This window comes from Cryptomeria japonica, chromosome 6, assembly GCF_030272615.1.
Source record: "Cryptomeria japonica chromosome 6, Sugi_1.0, whole genome shotgun sequence".
Taxonomy (NCBI): Eukaryota; Viridiplantae; Streptophyta; class Pinopsida; order Cupressales; family Cupressaceae; genus Cryptomeria; species Cryptomeria japonica.
Window position 1 is genome coordinate 498,035,165 of NC_081410.1, and position 24,078 is coordinate 498,059,242.

General features: G+C 34.9%; 1 protein-coding gene across 1 annotated transcript; it reads left to right on the forward strand.

The window, feature by feature from the left end:
• Positions 1-23,356: 23,356 nt before the first annotated feature.
• Positions 23,357-23,809, forward strand: LOC131876669 (uncharacterized). The gene has a single exon (XM_059222112.1). The coding sequence runs from the start codon at positions 23,357-23,359 to the stop codon at positions 23,807-23,809; it is 453 nt and encodes a 150-aa protein (XP_059078095.1).
• Positions 23,810-24,078: the final 269 nt, after the last annotated feature.

Here is a 24,078-nt window from a genome sequence, read left to right on the forward strand (position 1 = left end):
ATGATCTTAGGCCTAGAATTTTCATTGTCTCTCTAAAATTCAAATTTTGAATCATTTGAATAATTAATTGACATCTTACGGTTTGATTTAAGTTTTCAAAATAGTTTTGCCATATTATTTTAACCATTCTCCTACAAGTTCGTTCATTCATTTAATTGGGCATTTTCTTCAATATATTCTCATCAATGCCAATTAGATACTTTGGTTTCCTATGAATGATTCTAGGAGGTGTTAATATCGGTACATTATGTACATTCAGTTCATCAAATAGAGAAGGTGTATGTTCATCATTTAATTGATTATTCAATGTGGTATCTTCTTCAATTGCATTAGGTTCATATGGTAAATCAAATGTCTCTTCTTCAATTGCATTAGGTACATTATGTTCATTTGGTAAATTGAATTGAGATGTTGAGGATGACATACCTTCTTCTCCCATTGTTCTTATGTCATGTAATTTCTTTATATGTTGCCTTTGTCTTTCCTTTTCAACCTCTCATTGTTCCATCATTCCTCGCTTGTTCTTTCCTGTGGTTGATATCAGTTGTCCTAAATAGAATCATATAACATATATATGTAAACAAAAGTTTATAAACAAACAAATAACCATAAATATGCATCTTATCACTAGTTTTTGGAATCAAACTATTAAACAATCATAATACTATTGACAAAACTAATATTAACAACAATTAAATTATTTGAAATCATGCAAAAACAAAAAAAATCACTTACTTCTATGTATAAAATAGTGATAGAAGTGCAGACCTAGTTCCAGTGGGCCTTCAACAATCTCAAATACTTATTTTGAGGCCGTTGAGGCTCTTGGGGAACTAAAAATATGTCTATGTACCGCATACATGCTACATTAATAATGGCGTACGTGTTGTTAGTCCATAAAATGTTGGCAAGCCCAACGGTATTTTTTTCCCATTTTGTACTAATAAGTAGCACGTACACGCTACTAAGACTAAAAAATGTTATCATAGGGTAGCAAATAATGTGTTGAGTACCCCGTATGCTCTCCTATGCCTTAAAAAATTAATGGTAGGGCAGTGAACTATTAGGTTTAGTAACCCGTATGTGATATTGGTAATAGAAAAAATGTGAATGAAAAGGGAGGGAGGGAGGGAGGGAGAGAGACAGAGAGAGAGAGAGGGAGACAGAGAGAGAGAGAGAGAGAGAGAGGGGGGGGGGAGAGTAGGGGGGAGGGAGAGAGGAGGTGGGGTGGAAGGAAAGGAGGGAGAGAGGGAGAGAAGAAGGAGGGGGAGGGAGAGGAGAGGTGGGAGGGAGGGAGAGGAAGAGAGAGAGAGGGAAGGAGGGAGAGGGATAGAGAAAGGAGGGGAGAAGGGAGAGGAGGAGAGAGAGAGAGAGAGAGGGAGAGGGAGAGGGGGAGGGAAGGTAGAGAGAGGGAGAGAGGGAGAGAAGAGAGGGGAGGGTGGGAGAGAAGAAGGGGTATGGAGTAAGGGAGAGGGAGATTAGGGGGAGGGAGAGAGGAGGGAAGTAGGGAGAGGGAGAGAGAGAGAGAGAGAGAGAGAGAGAGAGAGAGAGAGAGAGAGTAGGGGGAGTGGAAGAGAGAGAGAGAGAGAGAGAGAGAGAGAGAGAGAGAGAGAGAGAGAGAGAGAGAGAGAGAGAGAGAGAGAGAGAGAGAGAGAGAGAGAGAGAGAGAAGTAGAGGGAGGGAGAGAGGGAGAAAAGAGGGGGGAGGGAGGGAGAGAAGAAGGGGGACCTATAACAACACCAAATAGCACACCATAGGACCTATAACAATACCAAATAGTGTTGTAAGGGGTCATAGAACACCATATGACCCTTTAGAACACCATATGGTGTTGTTATGGGTCATTGGTGTCTCGAGGGGTCATATGGTGTCCTAAGGGGTCACAGGACACCATATGACCTCTTAGGAAACAATATGGCCTCTAATGAAACCTAAGGGGTCATATGGTGGGCTAATAAAATGATATATTAAATTTAAATTTAGGAATAAAACATGATACAATATAACATCAGTAGTTTAGTTTTGATATAGCTAAGTTAGACCATTGTCAGCATAAGAGAGACTCCAAGCTAAAAAAATGAGGCTTCACTAAAAAGAAAGTGTAAGAGCTTGACCTAACCCTAAGAGTACTGCCTAAGTTCTAAAACATATTATGCTATTAAATTTGCAAGGTTATAGGACTGATCTTGATTGTGATATAGGAATTACACACTTGATTTCTTTCATGGGTATGTACCGTTCCAAGCCATTTGACAAGTGATGATAATCATATACTACCACTACCATGCATACAACAAACTTTAATTTCTTTAGGTGACATACATTGTGTAACAACATGGGGACTCTCATATACCCACCACTATCATTCTCTAGGACATCATTTGTGTTACTCTCCCTCTTTCTCTTCCTACTGGTTGTTTCCTTCTGAAAAACATATTGCAGGTACTCTGACTCATCATGTTGTTTTGTTGACACTATTTTCCACATCTGCTCTACTCATTAAAAACACATTCAAGAAGAATATTGTTGCAAGTTTCCTTGTTTGTCACGGTAATGTACTCATGGTCCAATTTCAAACCCTATTCCTCATATTCAATATACACACACAAATCCATCAATCAATTTTCTTAGGAGAGCATACATGATAAAAATCAAAGAGGAAGCTACAGACAAGAAATAAATTCACTTAATTCTATAAAATGATAGTTCTAATACTTAATATAAGTACAAATCCAATAGCCAACAAGATGAGACGGGGGGGGTGAATCATAAAAACTTAATCATCCATAAAAACATCAGATTCAACCTTGGTAACATATATTTCAGTAATATAACCAAAACTGTTAAACATGCAAACTCAAAGGCATATAAACATCATAAACCTCATAACACCAGATTTAACATGGAAACCCAAATAGGGAAAAACCACTATGGGATTTTAGACCCACTAAGAAATATACTCTTCTAGAGTATGCTTGGTTAAAAGCAAATCCTGTTAAAGATTACAAACACATTGCTAGATGTTACCCGGTTAAGGGATTTCCCTCAGATCTGTTAGGATCTTCACCTTGTTAGAAGTGACCTTGTTAAAGGATTTCAAACACTCAATCAGAATGTCACCTTGCTAGAGGGTTTTACAAATAAGACTGTTAAGTCCACTCGGTTAAGATATTTTCTGTCACTTTCATAAAATAATAGTAATAAAATCTATCTGCAACTTCACATCTAAAATGCTAAAGCAAATTCCTATTTGTTCAATACAATCTAGACATAGAACTAATCTTGTCTATCTGTTAGGCTTCTATACTTTGTTATTCAAATAGGTCTTCAAGCTTCTGTGCTTGGTAATCACTATGTAGCATCCCTATGCATACACTTGCCCGCATACATTGTTTATCAATAGTTTCCTATTTATAAACAATTAGGTAACCACTTAATCTCCTTGATCACATTTCCCATGATCAATCATAGCCATCAGATCTTTGATCTTGTCTAGGTTCAATGCATCTTTCGATCTGAAAATGTTTTACCCTGCCTAGGAACTTGCATACATTTCTTGGAACTTGTGCTAGGGTATTGTAGTTCAATCTGAGCTGTAGATCTTCATGCCAACTTTCCTTTGCCTTAGATTAATTAACAAACTATATTAATGGCATACCAATCATTCAATCAGTTCTAGCTCATCGACTTCCTTCATTAAATAATGCATGTAAACATTTAATGCATTTTGTTATAGCTCGGTTACAACTTAGTAACAACTCGGTGAATACTAAACTTTACTCGGTAGACATTCCGCCTTCATTAACCGATAGTGGTAACCTTAGGGTTTACCGACTAGGTTCTTTGCTTGATAACATAGTATAATATTAACCTTTACAATTGACAACATATGTATGATGTTGAAATAATCTAAAACATCATGATCTTAGCATTGTCGGACTCGGTACTAGTTCCCCATTGAATACCTTATTCATCCCCTTATTCATCATATTCTTTCCTGTGTCTTTTACCAACATCTTTATAATCTTCAAATCATACTTCTCAAGATATGGGAACATCATACTAAATTAGAAAATCAATTTCTTGACATCAATGACAATAATAATATCAAGACAGTAAAACATCCTTAATCAATTATATCCATAATCATCAACAACCTTCTCAATATCCTTATGAAATGCCAACAATCTTTCATTGTCTATTATAATGCTATATTGCCAACAATCTCCCCCTTTGGCATTGATGGCAAAACCAATTGATTTGACCTTAAAAGATTTGGATTGCTGTGATTCTCAAATGCTGAAATGCTCTCCCCCATACATTAGACATCTCCTATTTCTTCAGTTTTCTTTCCAATCTGTAGTCTTCTCATTAGTCTTCTCCCCCTTTGACAACAATGTCAAAAAGTAAAGAACTAAAACATAATTTCTTCCTGTATGAAGTGAATTCCTGTTGTTGTGTATCAACTGAGTCTCAGTCAGAGCATTTTGCCTTTAATTCCAGTTCTCGGTATAATTTCCTATAATAATTCCTGTACACCTTTAGAAAACATCATAAAGTGTATAAATTAGCATCAACTCCTAAAAGATATTTGATAGAGTCATCAGATTGATGCTTTCACCAAACTCAGTTAGTGAGTAGAAGATAGGGGTAGGACCCCTAACTTACTTATGAGATATTCAAAAGTGTCCATTGGTAGTGGCTTGGTGAAGATATCTTCTATTTGTTCCTTTGTGCTAACATACTCCAACACCACTTTCTTCTCTTGAGCTTCTTCTCTAAGATAATGATATTTGATAGAGATGTGCTTTGTCTTAGAGTGCATAACAAGATTCTTTGAAATATTAATGGCACTAGTATTGTCACAGAATATAGTTACTAGCTCGGTAACTTTCTCATGTATACCTTCCAATAGTTGTTTGATCCATGCAATGTTGGTACAATTAAATGTTGTAGTAATGTATTCAGCTTCTACTGTTGACTGTGAAACACATCCTTGTTTCTTGCTAAGCCAACTCACTAGTCTTTCTCCTAAAAAGAAAGCTCTTCCACTTGTGCTTTTTTTGTCATCAATGTTGCCTACCCAATCAGCATCAGTATAAACTTTTAAATCAAAATCATTTCCTTTCTGATATCCTAAGCCATAATCCTCAGTGCCTTTCAAGTATCTAAAGATTCTTTTGATTGCTACCATGTGTGTTTCCTTAGGATCTACAGAGAATCTTGCAATTATACCTACTACATGTGCTATGTCTAGTCTATTATGAACAACATATTATAGCTTTCCAATCATGGATCGGTAAAGTGTCTCATCAATAGATGTAGATTCATCATTCTTTGACAATTTACAGTTGGTAGTGATAGGAGTACTTACTGGTTTTGAATCCTCCATTCCAAATTTCTTCAAGATTTCCTTTATGTACTTGGATTGAGTAATGAAAATCTCATTTTTCATTTACAGTATCTGTAAACCTATAAAATACTTTATCTCACCGATTAATGACATCTCAAATTCTTTGCTCATTTCATTTCCAAAGTTCTTGCATAAAGAGTCATTTCCACAAAATATAATATCATCAACAAATATGGCTGAGATCAGTATTCCATTATCATCATTCTTCATATACATATAGATGTTCTCACTTGTCCTTATAAAACCAATCTTAATCAAATAAGAGTGCAATCTTTCATACCATGCTCTAGGTGCTTGTTTCAAACCATATAAAGCCTTGTTCAATTTACATACCCGATCTTTATTATTGTCTTCAACAAATCCTTCAGGTTTTTCAATAAAAACTTCTTCTTCTAATATTCCATTTAGAAATGCAAATTTGACATCCATTTGATATACCTTGAAGTTTTTGAAAGTAGTATATGTCAACAATGTTCTTACTCCTTCAAGTCTAGCAACAGGTGCAAAAGTTTCACCATAATCAATTCCTTCTTCCTAAGCATAACCTTTGCAAACTAGTCTTGCTTTGTTTGAAATGACCTTTCCTTTTTCATTTAGCTTGTTTCTAAAAATCCACTTTGTACCGATTACATTTTTGTTCTTTGGTCTTGGGATTAGTGTCCATGTGTCATTCTTCTTGATTTGATCAATCTCTTCTATCATAGCATTTATCCAATCTTCACTGTTAAATGCCTCTTTCACTATTCTCGGTTCAAATTCAGATATCAAACATGTGTTTTGTCTCAATTTGTTCCTTGTCATCATTGGATCATCCTTATCTCCTATAATCTGACTTGGTGCATGATGTCTTCTGACATACTTGGCTAATACAGGCTCGGTAGGCTCTATATGATCTTCTTCATGACTTGGTAACTGGATATTCTCTTCATTTTCTTCAATAGTCTTCTCAGTAAGACTTCTTGGTTGAACATAGACAAATTCATCATAGTCTTCTGATTCCTTAGAATTTACTTCATCATTTCTTTCTGCAAATTCATCAATTTTCACATTTGCACTTTATACTATTTTGTTAGATGATTTAATCAAACATTTAAATGCTTTGCTTCTAGAAGAATAACCTAGAAATGTTCCTTCTTCACTTTTCTAATCAAACTTGCCATTTCTATCATCTTTGTGAACATAGCATCTACTTCCAAAGATTTTAAAATAACTTACATTAGGTTTATTATCATACCAGATTTCATATGGTGTCTTCAAAGTACCTTTCTTCAATTGAACTCGGTTCAAGGTGTAAACAACAATGCTTATTGCTTCTCTCCAAAATGTTTGTGGTATCTTCTTTTGCACCATCAGTGTTCTAGCACAATCCACAATAGATCTATTTATTCTCTCAGCTATTTCATTCTACTGTGGAGTTCTTGGTGTAGAGACTTGTCTTTTAATACCATGATCATTGCAAAATAAGTTGAACTCATCAGATGTGAACTCTCCTCCTCTATCTGATCAGACATTTCAGTTGTCTTCCTATTTCATTTTCAACTCTTGCCTTGTACCATTTAAACATTTGAAAAGCTTTTGATTTTTCTTTTAAAAACATTACTGACATCATCCTTGAATAGTCATCCACAAATAATATGAAATATTTATCACCATAATAACTTTGAACTTTCATAGGACCACAATGATCAATGTGCACTAGATCTAAAATTCCCTTAGAAGTGGAAGACTTACTTGTAAAGCTTGATCTTGTCATCTTACCCATCTAGCATCCTTGGCACATAGCATTCTCAGGTTTTTCAAGATTTGGTAGACCTCTTACTCGGTGCTTCTTAGTTATTTTGATCAAATTATCAAAATTTACATGACAAAACCTTTTATGCCATAACCAGGTATCATCTATCTTTGCATGCAAACACTTATTACAAGTTGAGTCAAGGTGAAATGTGTTACCTTTTTTTTGTGTCCCGATAGTAGCTAACTTTCCATTCTTGTCATGAACTTTTACAATTCCTTTATGAAATTCTACTCAGTAACCTGTGTTGTTTAGCTATGCTACACTTAGCAAATTGTATTTCAAACCTTCAACCCAATAAACATCATTGCATCTTGCATTATCAAGAAGTGTTATAGATCCTTTACCTTTCACTAGACATGGTGCATCATTAGCAAATCTGACATAGCCTCCATCATAATCTTCTAATATAACAAACTTGTGTTTATCTCCTGTCATATGATGTGAGCATCAACTGTCTATAATCCAAGAATCATTAGTGTTTATGTGAGATATTAGGGATTTTTCTTCATACCTTTCTTCATCTGATCCATCTTTGATAGCCACATAAACTACTTCCTCTGTATCAGTCTCATCTAATTTATCATCATTAGATTCCTCATCAGCTATTAGGCATGTCTTTCTATCTCTTCTTCTGAAGTCTCGGTGTCCTTTGTAATGATTATCTTTCTGTCTGTCATCTCGATAATCTCTCTTTTCAGTAGAATCTTTGTCAGGACAGTTAGAAGCCATATGCCCTATCTTATCACAATTGAAACATTTTAAAGGTAGTTTTCCTTTATACTTACCTTTGCCTCTCGGTAACCTTTTGGCTAATAGTGCTTCAAACTCTTCTTGCTTTCTGATTTCCTCATACAGTTTGTGTACTACCTCCATGTTCTTATGAAATCTTTCACTTGCTCCATTGTGATCTCCTTCAAAGTACTTATACTTTCTTTCATTGAAATCATTAGATTCATCAAGATGAAAAGAACTAAATGCAGATTCAACTTTATTTATCGAAGATCCACTGTTATCAAAATTACTTAACTCAAATGCATGTAGCTTACCAATAGTAGAATCTAAAGAAACTAGCATATTAGGTACAAACCTCAATTCATTGATTGTAGAGATTCGGATTGCATAAGCTGGTAGAAGGGTTCTTAACAACTTACTTGTTATATCCTTTTCTTCAATAGTTCCACCCGCTCCTTTGATTTGATTGACAATCTCCTTTAGTCTTGTACTGTACTGAGTTATGTTCTCACCTTCATTCATCCTCATAGATTCAAGTTGTCATCTTAGACTATCTACTTTTTCTCTTTGAACATGTTCATCTCCTCCATATACTGATATGAGCTTATCCCACATAGCCTTTGCATCATTGCAGCCTTCTAGATCATTAAACTCTGAATCGGTCAATGCAGATGTTATTTCAATCATTGATTGAATATGTTCTTGCTTTTCCTTTATCTCTTCCATAGTCAATGGATAGGTTCTTAGAGTGACAAAATCATTCTCCAGATAGTATACAACATATTCTCCAACTCCTGATAGATGTAGCTTCATCCTTTTCTGCCATGTAGAGAAACTTGACTTGTTCAGCTTCGGTGCATCCCTCTTATACATCTTTGGATCTTTAACTCAAGTACCTTTAAACTTTTCTTCCAGAGTCCAAAGCTCTGATACCAATTGATAGTTCTGATACTTAATATAAGTATAGATCCAATAGCCAACAAGATGACAGGGGGGGTGAATCATACAAACTTAATCATCCATAAAAACATCAGATTCAACCTCAGTAACATATTGTAGACATCTAAAAATGGTCAATGCTTGTGGAGTCATACTTTAACATTTGCACATTTCCTTATTTTAGGGTTCTTGCATCACATTAACATTTCTTCTATGTTGCGCATTTGGTCTTTATCATTTGTGAGCATCGAGTCCTTCTTCTGCATTCCTCATTTTTATTGCTTTCAAATTAGGTCTTGTCAATAACAATCTTCAGTCATGATTTTGGTTGATCTTATCCTGTTGCATCAATGTGCATGCTCATTTATCATCATTTTGGACATCATCAATTCTAATCAAAGATAGAATTAGGGTTTTGTCCTCTTGTCAATCTTTCAATCATCTTTAGCTTGTTAGTAATCATTTGTCATTATCAACTTGTCAATCTCGTCATTTTGCGATCGATTTGTCATCAATCCTTGTCCTTGTCAATCTTGTCATTTTGTGTTCAATTCTTCATCGATCCTTGTCCTTTTCAATCATGTCAATTTGGATTGATTATTCATTGTTCCTTGTCAATTGGAACCTATCAATTTGATCTCCTTTTCAATCTTTGATTTTGCATGATGATTAACAGAGTCGTCAATCCTGCACACACACAGAGATAAATCTAAAAACTAAGGAAACAAAATGCACTGATCTTTGATTCTGATTCCCCAGCAGAGTCGCAAAAAATCTATTAGTGAACAGATTTGTCCCTCAATAAATACATACACATACTAACTCCAAATGCCTAAGATAAAGGACAAAGAGCACCAATAGTTGGATAGATTATCGTTGAATTGATAATCTTCCTCTGAATTGAGAGGTACAGCTCCCTCTTAGAAGATTTACAATAAATTTATTATATAGTTGATAAGCTAACACTTTTAACCAAAAAGCATCGAAAGGCTTCAACATTTTTCCATCAACACAAATAAATGCCTTCAAAACTGCACACATAGGAAATTTCTGAAAAGAATATTTGAAAGAGAGTTCACAGACTCTGACTCATAACATTCTTGCTGCATAAATTCAAAGAAAAATAGAGACTCAGTGAAGGCTAATGGCTCGATCGATACTCTCTCATGCTTCACAGAGCAAGGGGGATCAAGCAAATCAATACAATGTGAGTCATCCAACAACCAATAATAAACATGAATTGAAAAGGATTATAGAGGTAGCTGATCATCAAATTATATTGTGCCCATAATCAACTTAAGAAAGATTGCAAATCTAAGAACGCATAGATTCAAAGATAACACAACATTTCATTAATAACCAGTTATTCTATAATCCAAACAATTCATATGATAACCAAAATATTATCTGTTGCTCCCAAAATCATAGTTTTCAGAACCCCTCTCTTTTCTTTCATTACATATATATAGCTAAGAATATCAGTTATCAATAACTGATTCTTGAAAAGATTATTAATTAATCTTTTCCTTTATCCTCTTCTTCCGACAACTTTTTTTTATTTTGCTTCAAATCTTTTATCTCAAAATTTTTGATAGACCCGTACTCAGAGATAAATATCTTTTTAATCCGACCATATTTTTCAAATCGCTCTAGTGACAATTTAGAAAACTAGGTTTTCTAGAACATATTAAAATTTCAGCATGATCCAACAATTCAATTAAAAGTTATGCCCCCCACACTGAGACTAATTTTTTTTGTCTGAGAAAATCCATGGTTTTGGATTACATTAAAAATTACAAACATTAAACATGCCAATATTATTGGATTTTGAATTTGCTAAAATTTTGAAGTCACACACTTTGAACCTGCATCTGATGAATCTCTGAACTCTGAATTTGAACCTCTGAAATTGAACCTTGAACCTTGAACCTGCGTGCTTGAATCTACGGGCCTAAACCAAAGAAGGTTCAAAGTTCAAGTTCAAAGACCAAAAATTACAATGAACCCGAAATTTGAACTGCTTGAACAATTTGAACCGCTTTAACCTTTTGAACCGCTTGAACCTTGAACCTGCGGGGTTCAATTAGAAGGTTCAAAACACAAACTGCACCCACATTATATTTGATTTATCACTTTGTTTTTATATCTAGCTGCATGTTGAACCTTTGAACCTTTTGAACCTAATAAGGTTCAAGGTTCAAGTTCAATGATAATTGTTCCTTTGGGCTGCCATATAAAAACCTGCATAACTTTTTACTGAGAGCTCCATTTGTTATGAAATTTTAATAGTAGAATAAATGGGCCAAGTAGAGCATAACCTAGAAATCATTTTTGCATATGACACATAAAAAGTGAGATTTAATTGTTTGGGCATATGGGTAAGCTAAAAATAAAACAATTAAAATCTCTCAGCTGACATGGACTTTGGGCACAAAAACTTCAGCATTAAAATATTAACAATAACTAATTTTAGCTGATTATGAGACTTTAGGAATGAGCAAAAATATGGGGGTAACACTTTTAAAATCTAAAAAAAATCCCAAAAATATTGCATTTGCATAGTGACATGTTTGTTGAAATGAGGTCTCAACCTTCGTACGGAGTCATGTCATCATAATTGAGAAATCAATCATGCCAATCCAATCTCTACATGTCTCAAAACTTGGATCAAACTTATCATGATGATGTAAATGTCCAAATACAAAAACTAGAGGAGAAACCAGCTCAAGAAAAGGAGATTTTGGAACAAAAAGTGAAAAACATTGAGAAGAATAGATCACAAATGTCCAAAATGTTTCAAAAATTTCTAGGTCAAAATCCAAATATTGAGCCAATTGATGTAAGATATCTTATCAAACAATCAAACATACTAGATCTCCTCTCACAAATAGAGATGATGAAACAATTTCAAGAAAAGAGACAACAACATTATCTGCCTTCACAACAAGAACAAGAAGGTGTTTACTATCAATCAGATTTTCAACCATCACAACCAATTGTTCAATAGTTTCAACATTTCCAATAGACACAACCAACACAACCAATGGTCCAATTTCAACAATATGTCCAACCAACTATACAATGTCCACAAATAGTTCAACCAATGGTGGAATATCAACAAGTTCAATCAACATATCAATGTCAACAGCCACAACCAAACATTAAAAAACAAAGGTTGCAGCACACACCAACCCAAGTTTCAAACATGTCAGAACAATTGAACCAAGTCCAATATCAAAACATGACATCAAACCAAGACGAAATTCTTTCCAAACAAGTTCAAATTCTAGATACAACTATGTCAAAACCTCAAAAGAAAGGTGGCCTTATTGCAAGGATCTTAAGGAAATTACCAAGTGAGTTCTTTGAGGAAGATCAAGATAATACACTTATCTCTAGCAATGCCTCATCCCCCCACAAACAAATTGACTCCCCAGTGGCATCTATCCCTACACCTTTAGAAGTTTCACAGGAACCTTCCATATTATCCTCATCAAACATTACACCCAAGGATGAAATTGTCCAAGGGCTATCCATAATTGATTGCCAAAATAATCCAATTCATGATGCACATCCTTGTCATGTTTTAGAAATACTAGACCCAAGGCAACCATGCACTTTATTGCCATTACCTATTTTAGAGGACCCCATTCAAAGTCCCTCTTCCTCATGTTCAAGCATTGATTCCTTGCTAGAATCCATCACAAATGTTCAAAGTGTATTTCGTTCATGCCAAAACATTGATCCCTTGTCAGAATCCCCCATGCATATCCAAAGTCCAACCTCATGTCAAGAGGATAATTTAGAGCATGAAGAAATGAGTCCTAAAGAAAATCAAGATCAAGATCCTAAAACCTTATCATCCCATCCAATTGTTGACGAGGACCCCATGTTCCTAGACACTCACGATGATTCACTTGTTCCTGTCAATTCTATCCAAGAACATAATGTCCTTTCAAATCCCATTGACATTCCACTTCCTAAGAAAGATATAGATATCCCTTCCATCCTTTCTGATGATCCCATTAAAAGTCAAGAGAAAAGCACCTTTAAAGAGGATTCCAATTATCTTCCTCCTTGTCAAGATCAAATTATTCCTTTAAATCCTCCACAAGATCCTTTTGTTCCTCCATCTCCTTGTCTTAATGCTCCATATACACTCCAAGATCGCATTTCTTTTGATGATCCCATTATTTTTCCCATTCCATCTCTTGAAGAACTTGTCATTGAACCATGTCCACTACACAATCCTTGTCCCCCTCGTGATCCTAATCCCCCTCATGATTCTAACATGTCAGTGCACATGATTCTAACATGTCAGTGCAAGATGTTCATGAACCCTCAACATGCATAATGGGTTCTTCCACTTTGGTGCAATCCGATCCACTTCAAGGTCTCATTATTTCTCTCATATCATATCCACCTCATAATGGACTCACGTCTTCTTCCCAAAGAAAAGAGTATCCTACAAGTCAAGATATTCATAAAGGCAAAGGAGTAGATCTCCATAAGCAAGAATTCCTTCATGTTAAAGAAAATATTAAGGGTCATGGCCTTAGTGAAATTCCTCAAGACGTGGGTACCCCTACTAAATCCAACATCCCTTCCAAATCAAAACATACACCTTCCCCATCATACTTTCCATCCATCTTAGGTCTTTATATTCCTTCGTTCTCTATGCAAGGTCAGCGAAGGCACACATCCTTGAGTAAATTCCATCAATCCAAAAGAAGTCCATTTCATTCATATCCATCCATGCATTCCTTTCCCCCTCCAAGCAATTTGGATGCCAAGTGTAAACGTCATAAGTCTAGCAATCCACATGTATTCAAGGATCAACATGTCCAATATAATCGACATGTCAAAACAAAGAACAATATGATCTATAAAGAAAAAGAAATATCCAAAAGGCCACAAAAGCCCACGGAGAAAAATAAAGGAGAGTCAAAATATGTATGGGTTCCTAAATCCCTTGTGCAAGCAATGCACTCCAAGGAACCACAAAAGCATGAAAAATCAAAAACCATGTGGATCCCTAAGCGGCTCCTTGAAGAACAAAAGCCTAAAGAAACATCCAACTTGGCATCCAAAGTTGCTATTCCTCCATCCAACCCTCTCAAATTTATTCCTCAAATCACCTTCTTCATCCATTTTGGGCCCTTATGTCCCAAAATCCCAAGCTATTCCTCCATCCAAATCTCACAATCTGAGATCCATTTTTCCTCCATCAATCCACCACCCATCAAGGTATGTTCCAATGTTGATCTTGCCTTAATTTCTATCCACTCAAGCATAGTTCTTCCATCCCTTATCATGTGTCCATCTTCTATTGAAAAAGTCAAAATACAAAAAAAAAAGTGAAAAAAAAAGACAAAAGAAAAAAGTAAAGCAAAGATAATTTGTCCACTGGTGAAAACCTGGCAAACAGGTGCCTTGGGCAAGTACCATGATGAAAACTTGGCAAACAAGTGTCATGCGTAATCTATGAAGTTCTTGCACACCACACTTGGGGGCAGGTTTCCTCCTTCATATCCTATTGCCCTTCATTATCCTATGATACCATGTCATTACCCCTTCATATCCTATTGTCCCTCATGTCCAGTTTCCCTTTCCACCTTTGATCTTGACAAGGCTGAGGATCTTCATGAGCATCATGCATCTTGTTTGTAGCTTTTAGTCCATCACATCTTTTGGTCTTTATCCATTTTCTTATTACAACCTTTCATTCATATTCCCTGGCTTATTGCAACTTTCTGCCACTATCCCTTAGCCTATCCCAACCTTTAGTCCATGTCCCTTACCCATTCTTGGTCTTTCTTATCCTATCCATACCTTATCACTATCCATACACTCTTTTTCATTCCTTGATCTTTATCTGACATAAGGACACAAAATTTAAACATGGTTTCAAAAACCTCTTGACATGTCCCTCATGCCATGTCACTGCTTTACATTGTCATATCCAATCTTTTGCCCCATCATGCAATAGCCCTTGAAAATTGCATCTGTATTGTCTCCATGATAAAAAGCCTTTGTCTTCCCTCTATCCACCAACATTTTAGCAGGCCTATTTAGTCACCTGACATATTCCTTTCCTTGCTAGACACTGGAGGCAAAATCCTAAAAAATCCCTAAAAATCAAATAATGTCCTAAAAAATCCCAAAAAATCAAATAAAGTCCTAAGGAAAAAACAAATACTAAAAAAATCAAATAAATTGTCCTGAAATAATCCAAAAATATTCAAAAAATGTTATGAAATAATCCAAAAACATTGAAAAATGTCCCGAAATAATTAAAAAAAACATTCATATAATGTCCTAAAAAAAAAAAAAATCCCTAAAAATCAAATAATGTCCTGAAAAAATCCCTAAAAAGTCAAATAAAGTCTTGAAAAATGAACAAAAAAAAATTGTAAAAGACTCGAAATTCCTACAAAGTGAAAAACATCAAAATCCAAAAACAATTTCTTTGGCATTTTGCATTTTGTCAATAAATGGTCCCCTTTGTGCATAGACAGATCGCTGAGCATACATCCAATGACAATCTATCAAACATTGTGCTTTAATGAAATCATGCATTAATAGATAAACTATTCGACCAAGCAAGCATTCAACCTGATCACAGTTGTCACATCAATCAAAATTGCATCAACATTACCATTGGTCCTTGTCAATATTATCATGGGTCTTATACAGGGTGTGGTATACTCAAAACCAGACTGTGTCCTATCTTAGATGGGGTACCACATTCCCTGGAACCAGATAGCATGATCATTCTTGTTTTCCACTTTTGACAATGATGATCAGACTGTTTGTTTGACTTGGTTGAATTTGTGCATCTTATCTTTTTACTGATTTATCTTTGGCATCGATCATGTTCCTATGTTTCTCAAGGATGTCACTGAGTGATTTAGAGTGACCGGGATGGTTCATGGTCCCTTTCCTTTTTTGTTGTGTTTGTTGTTTGTGGAATGTTTGTCACAAACTGGGGCAACTATATCATTGGGTGTCTGTGATAAGTATGTTCGCTTTGTGAACGCCACACATACCTTGACCCTTGATGTATGCACCCTAGGATGCTTCACTCATTCCTTGTGTGCGATGTGTCTGTCTTTTGCAAAAGGAGTTGCATTCTAGCTCTGGCCTTCAATGCCATGATGCTCTGCATCTACTTTGCTACATTAAATAAAGGTTCTCACCTACTTATGTGCATTTGTGAAAGAAAGTTTTCCTTCATCTCTAACTATCCTTTGTCTAACTTTTCCTTACTAACATTTCTTCTGTCAGTCCATTTGATCTGTTCGAACCTATCATCTTTTGTCATTCTTATCGATCACTTAGCCTCTTTTTTGGATTTTTCTGGCCAATTCCTTGAGGGGGCATGCATATGTCATTGTTATTGTCTAGGGCATTTTCATTATTGTTCTTTGAAACAACGCTTAAAATCGCATTGTCTCAAAGAGGGCCAAAATGTAGATGTCTAAAAATGGTCAACGCTTGTGGAGTCATACTTTAACATTTGCGCATTGCCTTATTTTAGGGTTCTTGCGTCACATTAACATTTCTTCTATGTTGCGCATTTGGTCTTTATCATTTGTGAGCATCGAGTCCTTCTTATGCATTCCTAATTTTTATCGCTTTCAAATTAGGTCTTGTTGATAACAATCTTCAGTCATGATTTTGGATGATCTTATCTTGTCGCATCAATGTGCCTGCTCATTTATCATCATTTTGGACATCATCAATTCTAATCAATGATAGGATTAGGGTTTTTTCCTCTTGTCAATCTTTCAATCATCTTTAGCTTGTTAGTAATCATTTGTGATTATCAACTTGTCAATCTCATCATTTTGTGATCGATTCGTCATCAATCCTTGTCCTTGTCAATCTTTTCATTTTGTGATCAATTCGTCATCGATCCTTGTCCTTTTCAATCATGTCAATTTGGATCGATTAGTCATTGTTCCTTGTCAATTGGCACCTATCAATTTGATCTCCTTGTCAATCTTGGTCAATTTGTCATTGATTTTTGTCAACCAATCTCAATCATTTATCAATATTGGTCCTTTGCCAATCAGAATCATGATCTAACCTACATTAATTTCTTGTTGTCTTGACCTAATTCCTTGTCCTCTTATTTCTAGGGTTTTATGATTTGTTCATTTAATCCTTTTCTTCTTCTTTGTGGGTTAAATAGATCTATTTATTTAGTCCTAGGTCTCTTTTCATGAATTAATTAATGGATGAAAGCCTATTAATTAATTCACCTAATTTCTATTTCATATTTTTCCTCAATTTTCTAATTTGCTAATTTCTCCTAATTCCTAATTTCTATTTCTCCTATTTTCTTTAATTTTTCTAATATTTCCCCTAATTTCATTCCTTCATTTTCTCCTATGTTTATGCTTCCACTTGCCATAATTTGTCATAATTTGTCATGCATTTTGCATAGCAACTTGTCATAATTTGTCATAATTTGTCATACTCCTTGCATAGCAAATTGTCATTTGTCATAATTTTGCCATTCTTGATTTGAATTTCCTTTCAAATCTCTTCATGCCAATCTTGTCCTTTCTCCAATTTGTCAATAAATTGGATGATTTTCTTCAATGAAAGGGGGAATCAATCACATTTTCATAATCAATCACATTTTCAATCAATCAACCACGCTTCTAGTATCCTTATGCTGCAATTTTTCATCTTGTCATCTTGCTTGCTTTCGTACTTTGCTCTTGCACTTGTAGGTGAGATCCACAAACAAGATAATTTGAAGGAGAAAGAAAGACAATGGAGGTCAATTGAAAGAGACATTGGTGATGAGTTTTCATTTATTTTGAATGTCTTATTTTCAATTCTTCTATTGATTGTAATAGGATTTTATTTCATTACAGTTTAGCTTTGTGGTTAGCTAATTGATATTGCTTTGATGTTTTCCCAAATTCCTAGTTACACATATATTTCAGTAATATAACCAAAATTGTTAAACATGCAAATTCAAAAGCATGTAAACATCATAAACCTCATAACACCATATTTAACATGGAAACCCAAATAGGGAAAAACCACTATGGGATTTTGAAACCACTAAGAAATATACTCTTCTAAAGTATGCTCGGTTAAAAGAAAATCCTGTTAAAGATTACAAACACATTGCTAGATGTGACCCGGTTAAGGGATTTCCCTCAGATCTGTTAGGATCTTCACCTTGTTAGAAGTTACCTTGTTAAAGGATTTCAAACACTCAATTAGAATGTCACCTTGCTAGAGGGTTTTACAAATAAGACTATTAAGTCCACTTGGTTAAGAGATTTTCTGTCACTTTCACAAAATAACAGTAATAAAATCTATCTACAACTTCACATCTAAAATGCTAAAGCAGATTCCTATTTGTTCAATACAATCTAGACATAGAACTAATCTTGTCTATCTGCAAGGCTTCTATACTCTGTTATTCAAACAAGTCTTCAAGCTTCTGTGCTCAATAATCACTATGTAGCATCCATGTGCATACACTTGCCCGTATATATTGTTTATCAACAGTTTCCTATTTATAAACAATTAGGTAACCGCTTAATCTCCTTGATCACATTTCCCATGATCAATCATAGCCAACAGATCTTTGATCTTGTCCAAGTTCAATGCATCTTTCGATCTGAAAATGATTTACCTCGCCTAGTAACTTGCATACATTTCTTGGAACTTGTGCCAAGGTATTGCGGTTCAATCTAAGTTGTAGATCTTCATGTCGAATTTCCTTTGCCTTAGATTAATTAACAAACTATATTAATGACATATGAATCATTCAATCAGTTCTAGCTCATCATCTTCCTTCATTAAATAATGCATGTAAACATTTAATGCATTCTGTTATAGCTCGGTTACAACTCGGTAACAACTCGGTGAATACTAAACTTTACTCGGTAGACATTCCACCTTCATTAACCGATAGCGATAACCTTAGGGTTTACTGACTAGGTTCCTTAGGGTTTACCGACTAGGTTCTTTGCTTGATAATATAGTATAGTATTAACCTTTACATTTTACAACATATGTATGATGTTGGAACAATCTAAAACATCATGATCTCATCATTGTCTGACTCGGTACTAGTTGCCCATTGAATACCTTATTCATCCCCTTATTCATCATATTCTTTTCTGTGTCTTTTACTGACATCTTTATAATCTTCAAACCATACTTCTCAAGATATGGAAACATCATACTGAATTAGAAAATCAATTTCTTGACATCAATGATAAAATAATAATATCAAGATAGTAAAACATCCTTAATCAGTTATATCCATAATCATCAACAACCTTCTCAATATCCTTATGAAATGCCAACAATCTTTCATTGTCTGTTATAATGCTATATTGCCAACATAGAAGTGTAGACATAGTTGCAGTGGGGTATGGAGGGAGGGAGGGAGAGAAGAAGAGAAAGAGGGATGGGGTATGGAGGAAGGGAGAAGGGGAGAGAGCGAGAGAGAGAGGGATGGGGTATGGAGGAAGGGAGAAGAGGAGAGAGGGAGGGATGGGGTATGGAGGAAGGGAGAATGGGAGAGAGGGAGGGAGAGAGAGAGGGATGGGGTATGGAGGAAGGGATAAGGGGAGAGAGGGAGAGGGAGAGAGAGGGGAGAGAGAGATAGAGAGAGAGAGAGAGAGGCACCTTGTATGAATTTGAGAGGGGGAGACAATACACTTATATGTGTATATCTATACTTAATATATTATATATTATTATACACATATTATATATTACATATATTATATGTATATAAACATATTATATACAATATCATATTATACAATAGCGCGTACATGTTGTTCATAGTAAAAAGAGTACATACATGCTTCTTACACCATAAGTACTCGATACGCATTTTTTATACCATAAGTACCCCGTATGCTCTTTTGACTATTTAGGCTTGGAAATAGGCCTGGATGACAAAGCTATGGTTTGGAAGTTTGATTTCTCTCCATTTCTCTCATTTTTGACCTATTTTATTTTATCAACTTGGTTTATCAACTTTGTCATCATCTGGTTTACACTTCATCATGAGGGTATTTCTAAAATTGCCACCATATTTTCACCCATCTTCTGAGCTTTCTAACCATATAATTTTTTTTCAATTTGAACAACAATAACATATTATTATTGAATTCCTTTTACTAGTGTATCCATAGTTCTCACAAACATAGGTGCACCATTTTTGTAATAACTTTTGATATACTTATCCAAATTTAAAAAACTTTATATATTATTGTAGTGCACTTCATTCTTTACAATTTAAAAAAAAAATTGTATTTTTGATTTGTTTAGTGCAACTTATGCTTCGCATGCGAACAAGTACCTAATTTTCAGGATGTGCTCGATTGGAAAAATCATTAAAAAAATAATACTCAACAAAAAATTACAAATAAATAGACATATTCTAGTGCTCACTCTTAACTATCTTTCTGTTAAAGGATTTGTCAAAATACTAAATCTAGCTATGACTTTTTTTGATGTGCACATCAAACACTATGTTAAGTTTTTCAAAACAAAATTAGGGTCTATTTTTCATGCATGAAGTATTTGACCCCTTAATCTTATCCAATTTTGAAAATGTTTAGTATTTTGGAAACTAGATTCAGAGTACTACAATATTTGTTCTTTGATTATCTTCATATCTTGAGTGGATGACTTTCAAATTTTGCCTCTAAGTTCAGGTTCACCTGATTTCAAAAAAAATGTGTCTACTTATACCCCCCTTTTTGACCACCATCTTTGTGCACTTACCCCAATATCAAATGGATAGAAAGATCAAAGAACATTATGTCAGACTTCTTAGAAAATGTTTCTTTGAAGAGTGATGATATATCATTAGGTGGAATTTCAAAGGTGGAGATAAAAACCGAACCTACCATACCTGATAATATTTGCAACTGGCAAGATTTTAGTAATGATGATGAACCGTTGAAGATGTTGCATTGCATAGATGAGTATGAGAGTCAAGGAATTGACTTTAATGCTTTTGTGGAAACTATAGATGGGAAATACACTATTTTTGGGAATGAGATAGTGCAGGGAAAGACAAACAAAATCCCAAAAGTATTGGTAGCTCTTAAAAGAGTATTTGACAATCAGGATGGAAAAAAAATGAAGCAGTCCCCAGTAAGCAAAGAGGACCTTGAAGAGATTAACTTAGGAACTGATTTATCTCCTAGAACGGTTTACATTGGTAAAAAGATCAATCCAAAAATTAGATTCATGTTGATCACTTTGCTAAAAAAATATAAGCATTTTTTTGTATGGTCATATGATGACTTGAAGGCTTACAGAGAGGACTTGTAAAACATGAAATCCCTTTGAACCTAGATGCTAGGACTTTTAGGAAAAATCGAATGCCAATTAACTCAGTGCTTAGACCAAAGATGCAAGAGGAGATAATGAAGCTCAGAGATGGTGGTATTATCAAACCCATCAAGCACTCATCATGGGTTTCCAATCTTGTCCTTGTCAGAAAGAAAAATGGTGACATTAGACTATGTGTGGATTTCAAGAATTTAAATGTGTCATCATTAAAAGATAATTACCCCCTACCTAACATGGAAGCAATGCTACAGAAGGTCACAGGTTGTGAGTTTCTATCCATGATGGATGGATTCTCTAGGTACAAACAAGTGAAGGTCAAGGAATCTGAATAATACAAGACTGCCTTCACTACCCCATGGGGGACCTATGTCTATGTCAGAATGCCTTTTGGATTGACTAATGATGGAGCAACATTTCAGAGAGATATGGATGTAGCATTTGTTAGATTTGATAGATATCATTATGGTTGTTTATCAAGATGATCTAATAGCATTCTCCAAGAAGGCAGAGGAACATTGCTTGCACTTAGAAAAGGTATTTCTCAAGGCATTAGAGTATGGGATATCTCTTAATCCTAAAAAGTCATTTTTCTATAACTAAAGGTAAACAATTAGGACATATTGTGTTTAAATATGGGGTAAGGATAGACCCTGAGAGAGTGGCTATCATTGATAGAATAGCTATCCCAAAAACTATAAAAGTCATCCAATCATTCTTTGGCCAGATAAAATTTGTCAGTAGGTTCATATCTAATTTTGCTAAGATAGTAAAGCCTATTTCTAGGATGATAAAGAAAGGGGTTGTGATTTACTTGACAAATGAAGCTTTGGAAGCCTTTGTAGCTATCAAGAGAGCCATTAAGCAGTCTCATATTTTAAAGGCACTGGATTTTTGAAAACCTTTTGAGGTTTTTGCCTTTGCTTCATTCCACACTATAGCTATTATTATGTTACAAAAGAAAAATGAGGGATATGAATAACTCACTAGTTTATACAACAAATTAATTAAGGCAGCAGAACTCAAATATGACATTGTGGAAAAACAAGCATATGCTTTAGTCAAGGTTGTAAAAAAATTTAAGCCTTACCTTGTAGGTTCCCAAGTGATAGCTTATGTGCCTAATGTTATAGTAAAGGAAATCTTTGTCCAATCAGAGACAATAGGAAGAAGGTGTAGGTGGATCAACAAGATCTAATAATTTAATGTAGACATTCAAATCACTAAGTTGGTCTGAGAAATGGGCTTGGAAAAGCTTATGGATGAAGAGAACTTATAAGTTTCCTAGATAAATATTCTATCTGATTTAAAAGGTATCATTTGCAGCCTACAAAGAACCTTGTGGTATGCTGATATCAATCATTTTCTTACAGACTCCATATATCTAGAAGGTTCCACATAAATCAAAAAAAGAACCTTAAAAATGAGATCACAGAGGGACATGTTTACTGCTGGAGACCTATATTATAGAGACAAAGATGATTTTCTATAATTTTGTCTAGATGATCAACAGGCTCATCTTGTGTTAAGAGAAATGGATGATGGGATGTGTGGATGATATTTTATAGCAAACACCACAACTCACAAGGTATTAAGGGTAGGGTATTTTTGGCCATCTTTGTTTAAGGATGCACAGACCTATGTAAGAAGGTGTGAGCCTTGCAAAAAATTCTCAAGTAAGCTGAAATATGCTGGAGAAATACATCTTAGGCCTATGCAAGTAGAGGCCCCTTTTCATCAATGGGGTATTGATTTTATTGGAGATATCACTTAGAGGTCTAGTGATGGACATAAATGGATACTAGTAGCTATAGACTATTTCACTAAGTGGGTGGAAGCCATCCCCACAAGACATGCAACCAGTAAAGTGGTTATTGATTTCTTGGTAAACAATGTTGTGACTAGATTTGGAGTACCATTAAGACTCATCATGGACAATGCCAGATGCTTTAGATCTGAAGAGTTCACAAATTTTTGTAAATCATATGGGATAAGCATCTCATATACATCACCATATCACCCACAATAAAATGACCAAGTTGAGTCTAGTAATAAGAGTATCATGAAGATCATCAAGAGAATACTTGAGAAAAACAAGAGATTGGGATTCTAAGTTAAAAATGGCACTGTGGGCAGATAGGATCACTGTTAAGAAGGCCATAGGAACATCTCCATTTGAGCTAGTATACGGATCTAAAGAAAGGATGCCAATAAATAATATGTTGCCTATGTACAAGTTCATCCATGAAAATGACTTGGAAATATTAGATCTATTGGAGGAAAGAATGGAGATACTTGCAAAATTGGATGAAAGTAGAGAAGATGCTTATAGGAAGAACTTGAAGCCACAACAAAAAAATAAGTACCTATTTGACAAAAAGGCATCAAAAAGAAAATTTGAAATTAATGATTTGGTACTGCTTTGGAATGATAGAGCCCAAGATAAAGGAAAACATGGCAACTTTGAAGCATTGTGGTTGGGGCCATTTGTTGTTGTGGAGAAGAATAGTGAGGATTCATACTTCCTCATGGATATAAATGGTAAAATGCAGGAACTACCAGTGCATGGATAGTTCCTTAAGAATTTCTTTGTTTGATCCTTTCGATGCACATTAGGTTTAGGGTTATTATATATGTTAGATTAGGGTTTTGTAAGTATTCCTATGTTTTTTGGTTAGTTTTCTACCCAAGAGATTTAGATCCTAGCTTTAAACCAGGTGGTCAAACGTCCCCTAGCTGGAGCCACTATTGGAAGTGTTTAAGAAATGAATTTTTATGCCATGCTTATGTGTTGGAGCTTAGGGTTTAGGGTTTTTATAGGGGGTTTTATGTCTTTCAAGGT